This window comes from Bos indicus, chromosome 3, assembly GCF_029378745.1.
Source record: "Bos indicus isolate NIAB-ARS_2022 breed Sahiwal x Tharparkar chromosome 3, NIAB-ARS_B.indTharparkar_mat_pri_1.0, whole genome shotgun sequence".
NCBI lineage: Eukaryota > Metazoa > Chordata > Mammalia > Artiodactyla > Bovidae > Bos > Bos indicus.
Window position 1 is genome coordinate 97925272 of NC_091762.1, and position 22506 is coordinate 97947777.

At 44.4% G+C, this 22506-nt stretch overlaps 1 protein-coding gene and 1 long non-coding RNA gene across 6 annotated transcripts in view; one reads left to right on the top strand and one right to left on the bottom strand.

The window, feature by feature from the left end:
* Nucleotides 1-22506, top strand: part of AGBL4 (AGBL carboxypeptidase 4) — a 1471661-nt gene that overhangs the window by 1403595 nt on the left and 45560 nt on the right. For all 5 annotated transcript variants that reach the window (XM_070786575.1, XM_070786574.1, XM_070786577.1 and 2 more), the window contains 2 exons: nt 8023-8175; nt 9182-9344. In XM_070786575.1, coding sequence (XP_070642676.1) covers nt 8023-8175; nt 9182-9344 — 316 coding nt within the window. The remainder of the gene's footprint in view (nt 1-8022; nt 8176-9181; nt 9345-22506) is intronic.
* LOC139182247 (uncharacterized) overlaps nt 1-22506 on the bottom strand; it is a 53158-nt gene that overhangs the window by 11558 nt on the left and 19094 nt on the right. The window contains exon 3 of the long non-coding RNA XR_011565894.1: nt 20863-20962. This is a non-coding gene — a long non-coding RNA (uncharacterized lncRNA). The remainder of the gene's footprint in view (nt 1-20862; nt 20963-22506) is intronic.

The window sequence follows — 22506 nt, forward strand, 5'->3', positions numbered from 1 at the left end:
AGGCCCCTGTTGCAGAATGAGCCGTTGGCTGCTGGCAAGGGGACAGCCCTTTATCACTTGGTTTTGATTAAGGTTTGTAAGTTTGGAAGGAAAGAACAAAGATGCTGTCCCCTCGTTCTATTCTCAGTCCCAAAATTGTAATTAAGGGCCCTGCATTAGCAGCACACCCCGTGCTCTGACATAGCCACACAAAAAAAGTACCTCATTTGACTGCTGGGAAAAAGTTCAGATATAGCTGTTCATTCATTTAATTAATTCATTCTCCCATCAATTCATTGATTCACTTTCTATTCATTCTCCCACTAAACTTCCAGTGATAACCTACTATATACCAGGGCTTACTCTGGTCCTGTGAATTTAAAAAACCAAGAATGTATGGTCCCTTCCCTGAAAGAGTTCACATTCTAATGGGAGATGGAAATAAACAAAGCATGATAATGACATGTCAGTGCCAGGAGAGAGACTTGTGAGAGCACACAGGAGGCTGTTCACTCATCCCTGAGGGATAAAAATGGCTATTTGAATCTATCTTTTTGTATGAGTCAGGTGAACAACTTTAGATGCTATAATAAGCAGTCCCCAAATCTCAATGGCTTAATACAGTAAAGGTTCATTACAGTCTGATGCAGGTCAAGTGACTTGTCTGGCAATTTTCCTCCCAGTGTTGACTCAGCGAACTACCCTTTTTCCCTATTACGATACCATTGGTTTTACATGCAGCTTCCATGCCCAAGAGCGAGAATTGGGCAATTGTATATGTGTTTGATGTGTTGATGTCCAGGCCTGGAAGCGGCACTTATTACCACTGCCCACATCCCTTTTGATCCCAACCAAATACCAAGGGAGACTGAGACATGTTGTCCAGAGTCCAGGAAAAGGATATGGAACTGTGAGCATCTCCTTAGTTTGCCTTAAGTCTTAAGGTTGTCTCAGGGTTACCCAGATAAAGAGAACTTGTATTTCAGGCAGAGGAGACATTCATTATGTGTAAATATGGAGATGAAAGTTACAAGCCTAGAGATTTGAAGTACTCCAGGCAGCTCCATGGACTGAAGTATAGAGTATCAGACCAGAAGTTGTGAGAGCTGAGAGTAGGCAGGGAGCAAGGGCCAGATCATACAGGGCCTTTTATAATATACGAAGGGGTTTGGAGTCTGTCCTGTGGGCGATAGGGAGGGATAGAGCAGTTTCACTTAAAGAAGCACCACTATTTGTTTACATTTTAGAGGATTGCTCTGAAGCAGCAAGGAAACCAGGTCAGCAGCTATTGTAGTAAAACAAGAAAGAGATGATGGAATGGGGTCAGACTTGGTTCGTGTCCTCAATGTGGTCATAGGCAGACAGACATACTTTCTAGCCATATTGCACTGACAAGTACATAAGTATATCTCTACAGTACACAAGGATACCTCTACAGTAACAAGCACTGATATCAAGGTCCAAGCAAGAAGCTCTTTGCAGAAGATGAAGGGATTTATTTTAACAGAAGTGAGTGAAGTCGCTCAGTTGTGTCTGAATCTTTGCAGCCCCATGGACTGTAGCCTACCAGGCTACTCCATCCATGGGATTTTCCAGGCAAGAGTACTGGAGTGGGTTGCCATTTCCATTTTAACAGAATATGAGAAGACATTATGGAAAGTTTAAGAAAACTGTATCTCTTTTCTCTCATCCAGCAGCCACTTATAAAGATGCAGAAATTGAGGTACAGTGAACAGCTGCTGCTGTTTATGGTTATAGATTATGTGAACATTAGAACCAGAGTTAGGAACTCTGCTTGCCTTCCTTGCTCTGTTCTAATGGACCAACGTGAGCCCATAGTGCCAGTTGAGGCACAAAACATAATTAAGATGGTGATTACATTAGTATCTGTGGTCTTTGGTATTGCCAGAAAAGTGCTGAATATGTGCAATGAGGAAGAAAAAGAACTAGAACTTCAAGCTCAGACCCTATACAGGTTAATTTCCTGGACCCTTTTCTACTCCAGGTAAAATCTAGACTCTCAGACAGGGAAGAGATCTTAGAAACTAAATAATCTCTGGGTATTCCCTGATGCTCCAGTTGTAAGGACTCAGTGTGTTCACTGTGGTGGCCTGAGGTCAATCCTAGTCAGGAACTAAGATCCTACAAGCCATGCAGCATGGCCAAAAAAATTAGAGAAAATACATGATCCTTTAAATTTGTTGTGGAGGTACTAACCAGTGCAGTTAGACAAAAAAAGAAATTAGAAGCATAAAAACTTAAAAGAGGAGATAAAGTTACTAAGTATATATGATAAGATTGTTGTTGTTCAGTCGCTCAGTCATGTCCAACTCTTTGCAACCCCATGGACTTCAGTATGCCAGGCTTCTCTGTCCATCACCAACTCCCAGAGCTTGCTCAAATTCATGTCCATCAAGTCAGTGATGCCACCCAACGATCTCATCCTTTCCCAGGATGAGGGTCTTTTCCAATGAGTCAGATCGTATCAGTTGGCCAAAGAATTGGAGCTTCAGCTTCAGCATCAGTCCTTCCAATGAATATTCAGGACTGATTTCCTTTAGGATTGACTGGTTTGGTCTCCTTGCAGTCCAAGGGACTGTCGAGAGTCTTCTCCAACACCACAGTTCAAAATCAATTCTTTGGTGCTCAACTTTCTTTATGGTTCAACTCTCACATCCATATATGACTACTGGAAAAACCATAGTTTGACTAGATGGACCTTTGTCAGCAAAGCAATGTTTCTACTTTCTCATATGCTGTCTAGGTTGGTCATAGCTTTTCTTCCAAAGAGTAAGTGTCTTTTAATTTCTGGCTGCAGTCACCATCTGCAGAGATTTTGGAGCCCAAGAAAATAAAGTCTGTCACTGTTTCCATTGTTTCCCCATCTATTTCCCATGAAGTGATGGGACAGGATGCCATGAGTTTTGTTTTTTGAATGCTGAATTTTAAGCCAGCTTTTTCACTCCCCTCTTTCACTTTCATCAAGAGGCTCTTTAGTTCCTCTTTGCTTTCTGCCATAAGAGTGGTGTCATCTGCATATCAGAGGTTATTGATATTTCTCTCTGCAATCTTTTTTTTTACACATTTTTTAAATTAATTATTTTTTAATTGAAAGATAATTGCTGTACAGAATTTTGTTGTTTTCTGTGAAACATCAAAATGAATCACCCTAGGCATACATATGTCCCCTCTCTTGAACCTTCTTCCCACCTCCCCCATCCCATCCCGCTAGGTTGATAAGAGCCTCTGTTTGAATTCCCTGAGACATACAGCAAATTCCCATTGGCTATCTATTTTACATATGATAATGTAAGTTTCCGTGTTGCTCGCTCCATACATCTCAGCTTCTCGTCCCCTCTCCCTGTGTCCATAAGTCTGTTCTCTGTGTCTGCTTCTCCATTGCTGCCTTGAAAATAAATTCATCAGTACCATTTTTCTAGATTCCATATATGTGCGTTGGTATACAATATTTATCTTTCTCTTTCTGACTCACTTCACTCTGTATAATAGGCTCTAGGTTCATCCACCTCACTAGAACTGACTCAGATGTGTTCCTTTTTATGGCTAAGTAAGCTGAAACTCCAATGCTTTGGCCACCTGATGCAAAGAGCTGACTCATTTGAAAAGATCCTGCTGCTGGGAAAGATTGAGGGCAGGAGGAAAAGCGGATGACAGAGGATGAGATGGTTGGAAGGCATCACTGACTCAATGGACATGGATTTAGGTAGACTCCAGTAGTTGGTATTGGACAGGGAGGCCTGGCGTGCTGCAATTCATGGGGTCACAGAGTCAGACGACTGAGCGACTGAACTGAACTAAATATTCTGAACTAAATATTGTGTATATGTACCACAACTTCTTTATCCATCATCTTTCAGTGGACATCTAGGTTGCTTCCATGTTCTAGCTATTACAAATAGTGCTGCAATGAACATTGGAGTACATGTGTATTTTTCAATTTTGGTTTCCTCAGGGTATATGCCTCGGCATGGTTGCTGGATCACATGGTGGGTTTATTCCTAGAATTTTAGGAATGTCCATACTGTCTTCTATAGTGGCCGTATCAATTTACATTCCCACCAACAATGCAAGAGTGTTCTCTTTTCTCCATTCCCTCTCCAGCATTTATTGTTTGTAGACTTTTGGATGCTGGCCATTCTGACCAGTGTGAGGTGATATCTCATTGTAATTTTGATTTTCATTTCTCTAATAATGAGCATCTTTTCAACAACTGACCAAGGATTAATTTCCAAAATATATAAGCATCTAATACAACTCAATACCAGAAAAAAAAAGAACCCAATCAAAAAGTAGGAAAATGACCTAAACAGACACTTCTCCAAAGAAGACATACAGATGGCTCCCTGCAATCTTGATTCCAGCTTGTGCTTCATCCAGTCTGGCATTTTGCATGATGTATTCTTCATTTAAGTTAAATAAGCAAGGTGACAGTATACAGCCTTGATGTATTCCTTTCCCAATTTGGAACCAGTCCGTTGTTCCATGTCCAGTTCTAACTGTTGCTTCTTGACCTACATACAGATTTCTCAGGAGGCAGGGAAGGCGATCTGGTATTCCCACCTCTTGAAGAATTTTCCACAGTTTGTTGTGATCCACACAATCAGAGGCTTTAGTGTACTCAATGAAGCAGAAGTAGATGTTTTTCTGGAATTCTTGTTGTTTTTCTATGATCCAACAGATGTTGGCAATTTGATCTCTGGTTCTCCTGCCTTTCCTAAATCCAGCTTGAACATCTGGAAGTTCTCAGTTCACATACTCTTGAAGCCTAGCTTGGAGAATTTTGAACATTATTTTGCTTGCTTGTGAGATGAGTGCAATTGTGCAGTAGTTTGAGCATTCTTTGGCATTGCCCTTCTTTGGGATCAGAATGAAAACTGACCTTTTCCAGTCCTGTGGCCACTGCTGAGTTTTCCAAATTTGCTGGCATATTGAGAGCAGCACTTTCCCAGCATCATCTTTCAGATTTTAAATAGCTGAGCTGAAATTCCATTATGCCATTAACTTTGTCCGTAGCGATGCTTCCTAAGGCCCACTTGACTTCACATTCCAGGATGTCTGGCTCTAGGTAAGTGATCACGCCATCATGATTATCTGGGTCATTAAGATCTCTTTTGTATAGTTCTTTTGTGTATTCTTGCCACCTCTTCTTAATATCTTCTGCTTTTGTTAGGTTCACACTGTTTCTGTCCTTTATTGTGCCCATCTTTGCATGAAATGTTCCCAGGTATCTCTAATTTTCATGAGAGATCTCTAGTCTTTCCCATTCTATTGTTTTCCTCTCTTTCTTTGCATTGGTCACTGAGGAAGTCTTTCTTATCTCTCTTTGCTATTCTTTGGAATAGCATTCAGATGGGTGTATCTGCATTCAGATGGGTGTATCTTTCCTTTTCTCCTTTGCCTTTTGCTTCTCTTCTCTTCTCAACTATTTTTAAGGCCTCCCCAGACAACCATTTTGCCTTTTTGCATTTCTTCTTCTTGGGGATGGTTTTTATCACCACCTCCTATACAATGTTGCCAGCCTCTGTTCATAGTTCTTCAGGCACTCTATCTATCAATTCTAATCCCTTAACTCTATTTGTCACTCCTACTGTATAATCATAAGGGATTTGATTTAGGCCATACCTGGTCTAATGTGGCCTAGTGGTTTTCCCTACTTTCTTCAACTTAAGTCTGAATTTTGCAACAAAGAGTTCATGATCTGAGTCACGTCAGCTTGTTTTTGTTTTGTAGTCTTGTTTTGTTGACTGTATAGAGCTTCTCCATCTTTGGCTGTGAAGAATATAAATCAATCTGATTTTGGTATTGACCAACTGGTGATGTCCATGTGTAGTGTTATCTCTTGTGTGTTGGGAGAGAGCATTTGTTATGACCAGTGCATTCTCTTGGCAAAGCTCTGTTAGCCTTTGCCCTGCCTCATAAGAATAAGAGGTCCCTCTTATTGACTTTTGAAGCATGTAAATCAATCAATATTATTCACTTCTGATTATTTAAAGTTGAATCACATCAGGTTCTAGGTGTTGGGATGGGGCAGTAGAAGCCAGTCCAGAATGGTTTTCCAAAGATCCAGGTTCTAATTCTTGCTCCTTCACTAACTCACTCCCAGCCCTAATCAGGCAACCTCCCCACCCTGAGATGATCTGCAAAAGGTCAGAGAAACTGGTTTCCAATAGAGCCCATACCCAGAGCTATAAACTGCGGTTTTTCCTTCCACATTTTTTAAGTCATCTCTCTACCACCTCCTTTCCTCTGCAGCTCATCAAAAGCTCAGAGGAAAAAACAGACAATTGAAGAAAATAAAATTGCAAAGATGACTTTTATAGGGCTCTTGTTGAATCATTGTGCATTCCACCTTCAAAGCTGAAAATGATGAGTTTAATATCACACAGAGCTGTGCATCTTGTATCTCTCAGAAGGCAGTTTATGCCACCCAGAGAACTGGGAGCTCAGCAAGACACAATTTTTCACTCCAAGTCTGAGGCAAATGAAATGACAATCATCGGGCCCACATTCTAGAAGCAACATGGTTTTCATTTGGTCTTAACTTTGTTTGAAAGTGTCCCACAGAGGGAGGATTCTTCTAAGCATGGATTTTTCTTCTTTCCCAGGACTGAATGCTAGAAAGTGGATGGAAAGGTGGCCAGGTCTTGCCTTGGCTGTTTTAGTGGTGCTCACTGATGGTATTACATTAACTGTGCAAATGGGTCAGGAGACCTGGGTTTCAGTCCCAGTTAGGCCATGAACTTGGACAAGTCCCTTCCCCATTGGAGGTCCTGCTACTCTCAGGAATGATTAATAGGTATAAATCAGACTGATATATAGGAAGAGAAAGTCAGATTTGAGAGATATTGAAATTCTAAGGGCCTGTGTGCTGCATGCATGCTCTGTTGTTAAGTCATGTCCTGCTCTTTGTGACCCCACGGGCCATAGCCCACCGGACTTCTCTGTCCATGGGATTCTCCAGGCAAGAATATTGGAGTGAGTTGCTATTTCCTTCTCTGGGGGGGGTCTTTCTGACCCAGGTATCCAACGCAAGTCTCCTGCATCTCCTGCATTGGCAAGCAGATTCTTTACCACTGAGCCACCTGGAAAGCCCTCTGAGGGCCTGAGAGTTCTCCAGTTCCTGCCAGTCCATTTCAGTGTCTGAAGTTATCCCTCTGAGTGGTTTATTTAGTCATTCTGCATCTGGCTACTGAGCATCCTTCACAAACAGGCACTGGGTTCTTTCTAGACACTCTTTCTACTTTCAGGGAACTCATAAATGAGAAGGTTAATAAATAATACTGTATCAAAGTAGGGAGTGCCTTAAATAGGGAGTGTGAGCAGAGAACAGAGAAAGACTAGTTACAATCATCTTTATAAATTGCAAGGTTACTTTTCCCATACACTACATACTACTGTGGAGTAGGTGTGGCATCATGAAATGAGGTTAAATAGCAGAATTAACTAAGATGTCCTATGTGAAGCTCCCAGAATGGAATCTGGCATGCATTAACTATGCAGTAAATGATAGTGATGACTGTTGCTGAGTTGGATTCCCACTAGAACTCTCCGAGGTTGGAATTAAAATACCCATTTTGAAAATAAAAATTTCAAAGAGGGTACATGATTTAGTTTCCCCCAGACTCCCTCTGTTAGAAATGACCCAATTGGGGCAAAACCATTAGCAGGCCCAATAAAAATAAACTAGTGTTACCTGAAGGTATTTCTCATTAATCAGAGAAACAAATTCTGCTAAAGCCTTTAGTTATAAATGTGTTTACTGTTCTGGGTAGGTAGCATTACTTCAGAAGACCTCGAAAGAGGACTGTTAATGGTAGTGCTTGGAGACCTTGAAGACAGATGGTGTTCAAAATAAGGAGAAATTGATCCTCACTGCTCTCAACCCCTCACATTGCTACAACTGAGTAGACAGAGGGCTAGCTCAAAAGGAAATGGGGTGTGTGTGTGTGTGTGTGTGTGTGTGTGTGTTTAAGGCAAACTCTGTGGCCCTGACATCTCATTTGCTATCCTTTCTCTCAACAGAAAACAAGCCTGGAGTTTTATATTGATATCCATGCCCACTCCACCATGATGAATGGTTTCATGTATGGCAACATCTTTGAGGATGAAGAGCGGTTCCAGAGGCAGGCGGTTTTCCCCAAGCTCCTCTGCCAGAATGCCGAGGACTTCTCCTACGTGAGTCAAGAGTTGGCTGTGATCCAGCCCCAGGTCCCCTCCCCAGACCAGCCCTCCTTCCCATTGCCACCCTGTCTTTCACTGAGTTAGATTTGCTTTAACATTCACAGAACACCTACTTGTGCTGTGTCTTGTGTGGGTGATAAAGACAGACATAAACAAGCCCTGCCCATGCCTGCAAGCAGCCCGTCACCTGTCAGTGAGGGAGACTCTTGGAAAAGATCGCACTTGCTTTGTCTGAGGAGCTAGCCTTTGTTTACCCGATCTGACTCCAGCTTTAACAAGAGAAGAAACTCACTGAGCACCTCCCAGAGTCAGGCTCTGGCCCTGGTGTCTGCTTTCACGGTTCTCTTTGTTGTTGTTGTCCGGTTGCCAACTTGTGTCCGACTCTTTGTGACCCCATGGACTGTAAGAGGCTCCTCTGTCCTCCGCTATATCCTAGAGTTTGCTCAGCTTCATGTCCATTCAGTCAATGATGCTATCTAACCATTTTATCCTATGCCATCCCTTTCTCCTTTTGCATTCAATCTTTCCCATCAGCAGAGTCTTTTCCAAAGAGTCTGCTCTTCGCATCCTGTGGCCAAAGTATTGGATCTAAGTAACAGTCCTTCCAATGAATATTCAGGGTTGGAATGACTGGTTTAAGCTCCTTGCTCTACAGGGGACTCTCAAGAGTCTTCTCCACACCACATCTCAAAAGCATCAATTCTTTGGTGCACAGCCTTCTTTATGGTCCAACTCTTACATCCATACCTGACTACTGGAAAAACCATGGCTTTGACTATGGGCACCTTTGTCATCAAAGTAATGTAAATGGCAGTTACTAATTTAAGAACCATGCTGGGTGCTTTCATTTAATAGTCTATGTAACCCATCTTTATAGTAATCCTGCAAATTGGGATTCATATCAGACTTTTCAGATGAGGAAGCTGAGACGCAGAGGTGCTGTAAGATTCGCTCAAGGTCCCATAGCCTGACTCTCTTCTCCTTTTTCTGTCTCTCACAGTCTAGCACGTCCTTTAATCGGGATGCCGTGAAAGCAGGAACTGGCCGTCGCTTCCTCGGTGGGCTGCTAGACCACACTTCTTATTGCTACACCCTCGAGGTTTCCTTCTACAGCTACACCATCGGTGGCACCACAGCTGCTGTGCCCTACACGGAAGAAGCCTGTATCCTTGGCAGTTTCCCCTCTCCCCTCCCCAGCCCTGGGCCAGCTCACATCCAGCTGAGAGTACCCAGGTCTGCCAGGGTTTACCAGATGCCTCAGGAATCTGGTCTCCAACTCAGGTGAGGGCTGAGATCCTGGGGTGAGGATAGACGTGGCTGGTTCTGCTGGTATCATCTCTGGATTGTCCTATTTGCCTCCTGCCCTCCTAATGGACACCCCTCCCCATATGCCTCTGCTACACCTCAAGTCTTCCTCAGGCGCCTGGACCCATGACTCACCCATACCTGTGCCTATCTCTCTTTCTCTCCTCTGCCCCCAACAACAGAGTGAGTCTTCCGTCATCTAAGGTATGTAAGCACACAGACCAGAAGCTCATCCCGAGCCTGCTGAGGAAGACCTTGACTCGGTCTTGAACTCCTCTTTCTCACCCTGAATATCTCTCTTTTTTAGGTTTTTAAATTTTGTTTTTTTTTTAATTTTTATTGAAGTATAGTTGATTTACAATGTTGTGCCAATCTCTGCCATATAGCAAAGTGGCTTGTATAGATACACATTTATGCATTCTTTTTTAAAGTATTCTTTCCCATTATAGTTTATCCCAAGAGACTGGATATAATTCCCTGTGCTATACAGTAGGATCTTGTTGCTTATCCATTCTAAGCGTTAATAGCTTGCATCTACCAATGCCAAACTCCTAGTCTATCCCTCTCCCTCCTCCACCTTCTTAGCAACCGCAAATCTGGTCTCTAGGACAAGTCTTTTTTTACCTTCTATCTTTCTGTCCTCCAGCTCCCTCCCCTTCTGTTCTTTCCACTCACTGCTTTCTCTTTTGCCTGTCCCCACCTTGTCCCATCGCCTTCTGTCTCTCTCTCTTGCTTCATTTGATGTGTTCCTCCCTTCCCTCCTCTATTTTCTCCCCCTCCCCACCCTCCTTTCCTGTCTCTCTCCCCTCAGCCTCCTTCCCACCTTCCCCACCTTCCCTACCTTTTCCCACTTGTCCTCTGAGCATCTTTCTCTCTGCCTTTGCATTTCCTTTGCCAACTCACTTTTCCTCTTGGCTTACTCATAAAATGTCCACAAGAACCCCCAAGTGTGTCATGATCAAACTAGAGGTTGCCTTCTAGCTTGCTTGATTTTTTAGGAATTGTTTAGTAATTCTAGATTCCTGAGTGTTGATTTTCATTTCAAGGTCACTAAATAAGGGGTTGTGACTGACTGTGACAGTTTCTGCTTATCTTTACCCTTTTGTTTTGGATTGACCCATGTCTCCTTTCTGAACACTTAGTTTCTCGGAGAAAGAATTATAGTTGATGGAGAAGAAAGGAAAAGGATGATATTAACTCTCTGTGTACAGACTCTGTTTCCCCAGAAGTGGGCATCCTCCTTTCAACCATGGGGAGAGTTTATGGAGTTCTCACCACACTCTGTTCAGGAAAGCTTCCTTTCTGGTCAAGACATGACTTGGCACTAGTCCACACTATCCGTTGCACCCTCATGGCTCAGGGATGAACAGTGACCTAGCAGGGAACGTGGAGGGCAGGGTGATGTCCTCAGAGGGAGGGGAAAGTAGTTGGCAGACCAGGTGTTAGACCAGTATTCTAGATCCAGCACAGCAATGTAGAGATCATGGTAAGAACGGCAGGAGAGTCCCCTCACAGTCACCTTGAAGTCTGCTTTAATGACCACCTGACTCATAGACCAGTGGAGCAGGCTCTGCTCTACCTCAGAAGACCCTTGCTTTCCAAAGTTCTGGCCATCTCTATGTGCCACAGTGCAACCCTCCCCCCACCACACACACACACACACACACACACACACACAACTTGATGGTGTGCAGCACATGGCTTCTCCTGGATCCGCTAACTGCTGTGCTCCACACCTAGACACATCCCACACTGCCCCTGACTAGCTCACCTTTGATGTCAGGGCAAAGGAAATAGAAGGATTTGCCTGGAAGAAGAGTTTGAGCATTTGCACCTAAGGGATCCCACATGTGACTCATCTCAGTGAGATGAGGGTCCCTCCAGAGGAGGCCTGTACTTAGTTTGTGGCCAACATCTGATGTCCAATGTGATGGATTCTCCTACTCTATGTCAGCACCTCCAACATACCTTTGTGTTGGAAGCAAATGAATTTCTTGGCAGAATGTCCCTCCCTTGGCCTAGACCCAAGGTTTCCTCCTCTCAACACCCAACCCTTGTTAGTAGACCATTAGTGCATTCTAGGAATCCTACTAAGCACTGGGATAAAATATTGACCAAGAAACCATGGGCCCTGACTCATAGAACTTCTGGTCTACTTGGGAGCTGGATAAAGGAAAAGGACACTTATAGTCTGTATAGTAAGTCTTGTTGTGGAGGAATCCCAGGGAGCCACGGGAAATGTCCATTTAAAAATATATGCACCACCATGTGTAAAACAGATGGCCAATAGGAAGCTGCTGTATGGCACTGGGAGTTCAGCTCATGCTCTGTGATGACCTGGAGGGATGCGATGGGGTAGAGCGGAAGGCAAGAGGGTGGAGATACATGTATACACACAGCTGATTCACATTGTTATACAGCAGAAACTAACACAAAACCGTAATTATACTCCGATTAAAAAATGAAATACACAGTGAGTGTCTGCCATAAGCCAGGTAAAGTTCTTGTATTAATAGCAGTGAACATCCTGAAGACAAAAATATCTACCCATAGAGGTTAAGAGGAGGCTGAAACACTGTTTCAGTAGGTCAGGGAAGTCTTCACAGCAGAAGTGACATCTAAACCGACTTTTTAAAACTGAACAGAAATTAGGCAGATTGCCTGGGGTGGGTTGTTGGAGGGATGGCATCTGAGACAGAGAGGGAAGGAAGGAAGGTGGGCTGTAGGAGCTGTGACAGGTGCATTATGGCTGAAGGACTGCAGATGCAGGAGATGAGACCAAAATGGCAGCCTGTGAGGAATTTGATCTAGAAGGAACATGAAGGCCATCGAGAGCAGTAGAAGGGCTTTAAAGAGCAGTGGGAAGCCTCTGGCTGCAGTGGGAAGGACAGATGAGAGAAGGCTGTAGGCAGGGGCATGCTGGGAGCTGTTATGACAATCCAGCTGGGAGATGACTCAGGACTAGACTCGAGTGGTGCTGTGCAATATTTAGAATGTGGAACCGGGAAGACTTGGTGTTGGTGGGGACCAGGAGATAGTGACTGGAAGGAGTGCAGGGCGGTGGGTAGTGAGACAGAGCAGAAGCTGAGCAGGCCACCATGCTGTTGGAGCCACCCAGTCTCATCTGCCATCCAGGGGACAAGAAGAGGAACCTGGAGTTTCTCCAAGGACATGCAGGCCGAGTCAACACATACAAGCATGATTTAACCTAGTTCTTGTTTGAAATGCATTTAAAAAAAAAAAAAAAAAGCCTTCATCTCCTAACAGAGGGAGACTTCAGGCAGACAGATTGTGATCCTTGTTGGCTATTGGCTTCGTGTCCCAGTCAGAAAAAGAAATTACATGGTCTGATAGGAATGGCAATATAGTCTGGGAGGATGTCCTCCAGACTGGGAGTCAGGAGACCTGGATCTGATGACAACACCATCATCGTCCCCGAGCGTGCCCTTCAGCAAGTCCTCCAAGCTCTCTGAGGCGAGCTGTGTCTCCTTCACAAAGGCACCAAGAGCCTTCCTGCTTTCTTGACCCCAGCAATGGGAACTCAACAGACACTCGTGAAAAGAGAGCAGACTTTCCACTTAGACAAATCAGGTTTGAATCCAGTTTCAGACGGTCACTGGTTGCGTCACCTTGGGCGAATTACGTAACCTCACTGCACCTCAGTGCCCTTGTCTGTAGCAGGAGGACCTAGTTATACTTAACCTCACCAAGTTGCATGGATGTTAAATGAAATAATGTACAGGAGTGTGCACCTTAGGCTTTAAATATTAAGCCAACTCATTGGAAAAGACCCTGATGCTGGGAAAGACTGAGGGCAGAAGGAGAAGAGGGTGACAGAGGATGAGATGGCTGGATGACATCACTGATGCAATGGATATGAACTTGGGCAAACTCTGGGAGATAGTGAGGGACAGGGAGGCCTGGCTGTAGTCCATGGGGTCTCAAAGAGCCGGACACAACTGGGTGACTGAACAACAACAACAAGTGATTAGAACATTGTAACTGTAAATGAGGACTCACATTTGTGTAAAAGAAAACAGTTGGGGCTGTTAGACCAAGAGGCCGGGGTTGTGCTGGTAAGGTTCATGGGGCAAAGGGTCTTGGTGGGGTCACCACAGTTGAGAACCTAGACCTCAGAACAGCATCTGACTCACACAGTGAGTGGGCATGTGAGATTCCCATGGTGAAGTTTTTTATGTCTATCATCTAGAGTGTCCCCTTCCCAGCCTTGGGAACCACAGAGGCCACATTAGCTATCAGAAGATGCTAAGTGAGAGAAAGATCAGGGAAGGGCAGGGAAGGCGGGGAATCCTGAGGGATATCTCACCCAGGCCCACAACAGTGTCCACCTCCTCACACTCCAGACCATATGTATCAATGTTAGTCGGTGTTAGTCGCTCAGTCGTGTCGGACTCTTTGCAACTCCATGGACTATAGTCTGCCAGGCTCCTCTGTCCATGGAATTCTCCTGGCAAGAATACTGGAATGGGTTACCATTTCCTTTTCCAGGGGATCTTCCTGACCCAGGGACCAAACCTAGGTTTCCTGTATTGCAGGCAGGTTATTTACCATCTGAGCCACCAGAGAAGCCCAGAACATATGTATCTGTCAGCTTAATTTCTCTCTCTGGAAAAGCCCCAGCGAAACATTACCAAGCTCTTGCTCTCTGACTCTCCTCCTCTACTATATCAGGATAATATAGCAATGGACACAGACAGTCACTGATGCTTCCCTAGCTGTGTGACCTTGGGCTGGTTACCTCACCAATCTGAGCCTGTCCCCCTATTTATAATATCAAAATAATAATACTGATTTTGCACAGTTATCAGAGGAGTGCAATGATACAAATCCCCTGGCCTGCATGACATCTGATAGGTACTCAACAAATGTTCTTCTGTCCCCAGTTTTCTCAGCCCCATGCAGACTGCATGACTTTGCTTCCAAAGATTATCCTTTAACCAGATGATCTTGAAAGCCAGCAACCGAGCTCGAATCTTTTTTTTCTTTTTAAAAATTAATTAACTAATTTTTTAATTGGAGGATAATTGCTTTACAATGCTGTGTTGGTTTGAATCTTGATTCCATTGTTATTACTGGGTAGCTTAAAGCAGGCCCTGTCCTTTTTCTTAGGCTCAGTGTCTGATATTTCTAACCTGTCAGAGCTGCAGAATGAAATTATGTGTGGACTTGCCTCTATTCTGGTCCCTTCCAGCCCTGATATTCTAAGATTTTGCTGATTCTAAAACTAAAATTTTATAATTCTCTGCTTAGATGAAATCTTGATATCAAGAATCCACAGTTGTGACATATGTGAGTCTTAAGATTAAGTGACTCCTTAGGCATGAGTTTCAATCCCACAGGGAAAATCAGTACGAAAGTGTCCTAGATGATTGATCAAGCCAAGACGATAGCTACTTTCATTCTTTAGTTAAAGGGCTCTTAATTGAGGGGTTTATAGATGGGCTTTAGGAAAAGCTTATGAGCTGTCTAAAATTTATGCGAAACTGTGGGTAAAGATGCAGAGTTCATTTTCTGGGAGGAAGATGGATAACTTTCAACAGAATCTAAAAGAAAGCCATGCTTAGCGTCTGCTGCCCTGGCTGGTGGCCTCTGTCCAGACCATGGCAAGAACACAGCTCTGGTCAGTGTTGCAGGTGTGAGTTCTGCTTTGGATCTCTCTAGCTTAGGGCCCTAATTAGTTATTTAACCTCAGTTCCCTCATCCGGAAAGCGAGGATAATGATTATTTACCCAAGGCAATGGCACCCCACTCCAGTACTCTTGCCTGGAAAATCCCATGGACGGAGGAGCCTGGTAGGCTGCAGTCCATGGGGTCACTAAGAGTCGAACACAACTGAGCGACTTCACTTTCACTTTTCACTTTCATGCATTGGAGAAGGAAATGGCAACCCACTCCAGTGTTCTTGCCTGGAGAATCTCAGGGACGGGGGACCCTGGTGGGCTGCTGTCTATGGGATCGCACAGAGTCGGACACGACTGAAGTGACTTAGCATAGCATAGCATAGGGTTGTTCTGAGGGTTACATGGGAGAAAGCAGATAAATAACGGGGCATTTACTCAGTGCTGTTAAATATTCGTTCCCTCGCCTCCCTTCCCATGGTTTGTTGTTTTTGTTGTTGTTGTGAAATGTTAAATTCCTGAGAATTTGGGGCCATTTTTCAGCAAACCTTATTTACATTTTATTGGCCTGCCAAGTCATAAATATGCTCTGTTCAAACAATTTTTTTAAAAAGAGAGAAAGAAAGGCTAAACTGGAATCATAAAATAACCCAGAGTTTCTCTGGCCTTTGTTTATGGTCTGGTTTCAAGCCAAAAGGAAATAGCTCTTTGACATATGGATGAGAAAAACATTGGGAACAGAGACTGAGGGTCCTTAGTAGACTGTTTTCCACACACACTTATAGCTGTGGGCACTTTGAAATCAGAAAATGCTGGCTCTAGGAGAAGGAAATGGCTGTGTAGCCAAGAGAAAATGCAGAGATTTAGAATTCAGTTAGTTGTCTTGGTCTCAATTCACAGCCCACTCTGTGCCTTGCACAGGTCCTCTGAAGCATATGGCAGACATTGGAGATACCATTTATTTACTCATCCATCACGTGAAACTCACTAGACACTAAAAATAGGGAGATGAATAAGGCATGGTCCCTGCCTTCAAAAAGGAGACAGTTTTGAGAGGAGAGGAAGCAGCAGAGAGGGGTAAATGATCAGCCAGAGGGAAGCTCTGCTAGCTCGTGACTCCCATGGGAGCTCTGTAACCATGCAGGAGTGCTGGGGAAGAAGAGGGAAGAAAGACTTCCTGGAGGAAGAGAAACTAGGTCTCAGACCTCCAGAATGGCTGTGATGCAGGCAGGAGAAGAGGGTGAAGGCGCCTTCCTGGCAGAGGGAGACATAAAGGAGAGAGCCCAGATTCCAGAGAGAGAATGTATATCCAAAGTATTGGAAGGTAGGAAGTTGGTTTGGGCTAGAAACAGGAAGTGATAAATAAATATGGGCAGAACCAGACCATGAATAGAAGGGAAAAGATTTGTGAACTGTATAACAGGAATATTAAACAAGCTGTACACACAAGGTACAATTATGAAATATGTTTTATCTCCCGGTTGACCCCGCAGATAGATGCATATGTATTCTACATCTAGATCTAGAGATATAACAGCTCTTGCAGATCCCGTGACTTCCCAGCCACTCTCAGGAAATTAAAAGTTTTCTAATTAATTCTGGTCACAAGACAGTCTCAGTTCAGCAATGACTATGTCTGGTCCAATCAAAGTCATTGAGCCTTTTCAAAGCTAAAACCTTCCCATCCTCCAGCTCAGGCCTCAGACAGGTGCTCAAGGTGACTCCTGTTTCCCTGGCTTGACTTCCAGCCCTTTACCCCATCTGGCTAACCCCAGATGTTTACCCCTCTGAGGTTGAGCAGGATCAGGGAAAAGGGGAAAGAGAAGGGAAGGTCTTCGGGGACGAGTGCTCCCAGAGAAGACCTGGGCAATGCCTATGAGCTTCCTCAGATACATCAGCCCCAGAGCTAGAGAGCTGCTGATAGGGGCAAGGGTTCCCTTGTTCATGGATCCCACCTCAGTCTCTGGTGGTCTGCTGGTTCACCTCCATTCGGAGACTATGCCCTCTAGTGGCCCTCTTGTCTAAAGGAGAGCTAAAGTTTATAAATCTGGTTTCCTGGTTTCGTTGTCCAAGTCCTGCCTGGTAATTTCACATATATGTGGGATCTGAAAAAATTGGTATAGATGATCTTATTTACAAGCCATAAATAGAGACACAGATGTAGGAAAAAAACATGGGTACCAAAGGGGAAGGCAAGGATGGGATGAACTGGGAGATTGAGATTGACATATATACACTATTGATACTATGTATAAGATAGATAACTATTGGGCTTCCCTGGCGGCCCAGACAGTAAAGAATTCGCCTGCAATGCAGGAAACATGGGTTCAATACCTGGGTTGGGAAGATCCCCTGGAGGAGGGCATGGCAACCCACTCCAGTATTCTTGTCTGGAGAATCCCCAAGGACAGAGGAGCCTGGTGTACAGTCCATGCGGTCACAAAGAGTTGGACATGATGGAGTGTCTAAGCACATGTGTAAGCACCTGTAGAGCACATGGAACTCTACTCAGTGGAAGGAAATCTGAAAAAAGGGGGGTATATGTGACGTATAGCAGAATATATATGTTAAGTGTAGCTGTACAGTAGACCCTAACACAACACTATAAAACAGCTATACCCCAATAAAAATTTATAAAAAAGAATCTGCAAAAAAAAAAAAAAGTGGTATCTACAGACTTGAGATCTCAGCTAAAATCAAGACTAGTACAGTTCCATCTTAATAGCATGTTCCAATATCTAGCTGGTAGAATTTCTATTGATTGCCTGGGTAAGGGAAGAAATCAAGGAAGATGCCCAGTTTCCTGACTTGAACAACATGGTAGATGGTGGGGCCAGTCATTCAAATACAGAGTATTAGAGAAAGGAGTTGGAGAGTGGGATATTCTGAGCTCGATTTGGACTGTGTTAACTGTAGGGGGCTCATGTGACATACAAATGGAGACGTCTGATAGGCAGATGGGTCTGTGGGTCAAATGTTCTGGGGAGATACCTGAGCTTCAGACAGACTTTTCAAAAGCTACCGTAGAGTCATAATGAAGGAAGTGATTTTCTTGGTGTGCACACACAAGGTGGATTTTCCTTTAAGTTGGTAAAAAGAATGCTGGGCTGGGAGTCACGATCCCAGTTCCAGGATGGCTTCTGCCTCTCCCTGCTCTCATAAAGCTGTGTGGCCTTGGTTAAATCACTTTACTTCTCTGGCTAAAGCCTGTAGGTAGACCCTCAGTGAGTGAATGAATGAGGGAATGAATGAAATGGAAGCAGACCTCACCAGCATCTGCTAGCTGGCTCACTAATAGAACAATGAGTTACCAGAATATGTATGTGAGCTGGGGTGGTTAGCAGGAGGAGAGGGGTACTTCCTTAATTTTCTTTCTTGGGGATGAGGCTTCATTTTTTAGGCAGAAGAATAGAAAGCAGTCAGGTCTGACTTGATGGGTGGCACAGAAACACACCCAGGTACTTCTCAGTTCCTGTTTTTGATGGCCAAGATCAAGCCTTTGTTAAGATTCATAAACAAACAAACAGAAAACACTTCAACAAGAAGGCTTTGGTAACAGGAGACTAAATGGGACTGAAACCGGTTGGATTTATTTTTCCACTTCCATGCAGACAGGGACTAGAACTTGGTCCTTAAATATGAATGCTTACTGAATGACTGGCAGAGTAAATGAATGACTAATAGTAGAAGTAATCATGGTAAAAATAATAATGTTGCTTCATGAGATGACTCAGGCTCCCTGCATTGGAGGATTAGCTTGCCATGTAGATTTGGGGAATTCATTTCCCTTTGGGTTCAAATTTTTCTATCTTTAGGTTAGAAATTGAAGATCTCCAAGTTTATTTCTAAATCATTAGATAAGTAGGTAGATAGATAGACAGACAGACTGACTGACAGTCAGATACAGAAAGAATCATTTGATTTTTGACCTTTGAGATAAGTCCCTTTTACATATAGGAAAAGTGAAGCCCAGGAAAGTCAAATAATGTGCCCCAGGCTGCTCTCTCAGTTCTGCCTGGTGGACTTTGTCTTACTTTTTCCCCTACTCTGCCATCAGCTCAGTTTCCCTCTACTTCCAGGAGGACAAAACCCTACAGAGCCTGGGACCCACTAGCCAGCTCTTAACCACCCTATAGCCTCGCTGCATGTAACCCCCCACCAGGCTGGACATATTTGTAGTTTCCCATCATCTGGACTACAGCAGCTGAGCTGCCTTGCTCTTCATGAATCCTGCCTTGACCTTTCTGCCTCCCGCCTGCAGAGTCAAGTGCACCTTCTGCCCAGGGCTGGAAAACCTAAATGTCACTACCTTCCCCCAGCCTCCCTCATCCCCCTAAATGAGGTTTCTAAGGGTTTTATCTGCTGTTGTCAAGTTTATAGTCGTAATTCGAAATGCTGTTAATATTACTGACAGCAGAGAGCTACAAATTACAAAGTTGTAAAGTTACTTTACGGTGATAACTGTCAGCCTTCACTAGCGGCGCTGCAAGGCTCCATGGAAACCAAGTTGATGATAAAAAGAATTGATATTGTCTCAGGATTATGACTGTTAGCTAATGGCTGGAGAAATCCTGGCTGGTTCTTAAGTAACTTGAACATGTTTGTTTCTATTCATGTTCACTTGCACACTTATATATACACTTACTTGTGTTTCTATTATCTTATTGTACAAATGTAGGAAGAAGCACCAAAATAGGAGGACTTTACCCTAAATCTGTTCTAGCCATTTGCAGATTTGGGTCTTTGACCAGCCCTAATGACACTGAGTGGGGCTACCTGCCACACTGTAGGTATTTAATAAATAATTGCTGAATGGATGAATGCCTAGAACACTTAAAGGGCTTAGGCAATATTAAGAACAAAGGTATTGAAAAAAAATCTGTCTTTACAGTAAACCAAGAAAACAAAAGCAGTTGTGGAAGTACTGATTTGGGGGAATGAGATTTCCTGTGTGATAAGATGGTTTAGGCATCTTAATTCACACTTAATACTATTAAGCTTGGTATTAGTCCACAAGGCAGATGTATCAGCCCCCACGCCCACCACTCACTGCTCTCCTGCCAAAACTGATGTCGACTGGCTGTATTAATAGCAGCAGATGTTGGGAGTGAGGAGGCGCTGTCCTTTCTTTGCCCTGTTGTGTCAGGGGCCCCTGGAGCCCGGGCTTGATTACTGCCCACTCCCCACCTATTCAGGCCACTGAGAAAATGGTGCATGGCCTCTGAAGAACTAGAATGGGAGGGGAAAGCAAAACTGGGTTTAACATCTGTCCAGACTTGCCTGAAACTGAGGGGTTTCCTGGGACAGGGAACTCATGGTGTTAAAGCCAGGACAGACCTAGGTAAAGCAAGATGGTTGTCACCCTACCATATTATGGCCTAGGAGGAACTGGCCAGGGAACTGGGTATATTCTCCTTGAAAAGAAAACATCCAGCCTCTTTGCTTTGATCAAATTCTCAAGAGTCCTCAAGGAGCAGAGGGAGTAGTCTGTTGTATGTGTCCCTAGAGGTCAGAATGAGAGCCAGAGCAGGTAGCTCCAGTTTGAACCTCTACCTGGCAGGGCCCACTTATTGAGTGCTTATTATCCTCCTGGCCTGGTTTCTGGGGATGCCAAGAAGAGTGGCAACAGCCTCTGCCTGGAGAAGTTCCCCAGGTGGTTGGTGAACAGGCAAGAGAGTAACTGCAGTACTTGTGTTGTGACAGAGGGGGTGCAGAGGGGGCAAGAAGGGGCACTGACCTGAAAGAGTCTTGTGGACTGCAAGGGCGATGTGTGCAGAGTCCAGGCACCTGGAGAGCTGCTTCCTTCCTCTGGACAAGTCCAGGCCTTGGGGTGCAAGCTGGGGAGTGAGAAACAGTGAGGCTGGAGAGGGCTGCAGGACCCAGCCAGTGAAAGGCAAACCAGGGTTGCAGGGAGAGGACATGACGGGGTGGGGTGTGGGGACGGTCAGGGGAGGCAGGCGAGTGCTATCGACAGATGTGCGCCACCTCAAGTTACATCCTCTGCCCAACTTCCCACCACTCCTTTCATCTTTAAAAGCATGTACCCCCTGGACACAGGCTGTGAAAGAGAATCAAGTCAAAGAATCCCCCCACTTTCCTGATTTTCCAAGGGAACCAAGAGTTCCCGTTTCTCTGATCATTTGATCTGACTAGAGGTTTGTTGTTGTTCAGTCACTAAGCCGTGCCCACCTCTTTACGACCCCATGAACTTCAGCACACAAGGCTTCCCTGTCCTTCACTATCTCCTGGAGTTTGCTCAAACTCATGTCCATTGAGTCAGTGATGCCATCCTATAGTCCATGTGGTCGCAAAGAATCAGACGTGACTGAGTGATCAGCACCTCCACTGTCACTGACCAGAGGTTTGGGGGTTATCTTACTGGCATCATTGGGCAGTGGACAGTGTTTTTATGTGAGACTCTTGAGCCGTGGATTTTATTAATCTGCTCTTTGCCACTGATTTGCTGTGTGAAGCTGAGCAGATCACTAGCCCTCCCTGCATCCCATTTTCCCATCTGTGGAATGAAGGGTTTGGACAAAGGACCCCCATCCTCCAGGCCTCATTTAAAGGACCTGTTGAGTTTAGGTCTAACTCATGTTTATCAAGTACACAGCCATCCCTAGGATTTTGTCAACTCCCTGTGGGCACAGGCCATTCACCCCAGGTCCACCAACCCTCCCATTCTTCCAGAAAGACCTGGAACCAGCACCTCAACTCTCACTTCCCAAGCAGCAAAAGCTGCATGCCCGGCGGGACACGCTGCCTGTCTGGGGTTTCTTATCCATCAATATTTTCCTCAAGATAATAAATGTCCTGCCAATAAGAGGAGGCAGCTGCCAACCCTGTCTGAGACAGGGCCTGTAGCTGAAGTCGCAGCCGTGCCTGGTGTGCTGATGTGTCTGGAGAGGCAGGAGGTGGGAGTTGTGGCTGGGAAGATGAAAGACAGAACTTAGAGAGAGGAGGAGGTTAGGACCACTGCTCTCAGTCTATGCAGATTTTGCCATGAGTCAGTGGAGATGAGAGAGGAGACAGAGTATGCTAGGATTTTAGTTCAAAGCAAAATATTTTTACAGCATTTACAGAGCTCCTACAGGATGCTAAGCTCTGATTAGACCATCAGGAAGTGAACAACCCTTATCTGTGTATAAAGTGCATTCAGAACCATCATCTTGCTTGATTCCACCAACAATTCAGAGAGATGAGTATTATTATTTTTATAAACAAGAGGGGAGCATGCTGTCCTTGAGTGCTTATTCTAAGCCATGACCAGTCCCCGGCTCTAAAAGTACAGAAACAGATGGAAGAAGCCTGCTCGGGTAATACAGTCTATAGGAGATGGGGCAGTCCACTCCCAGAAGCTTGAATTTGTTTCTTCTGATAT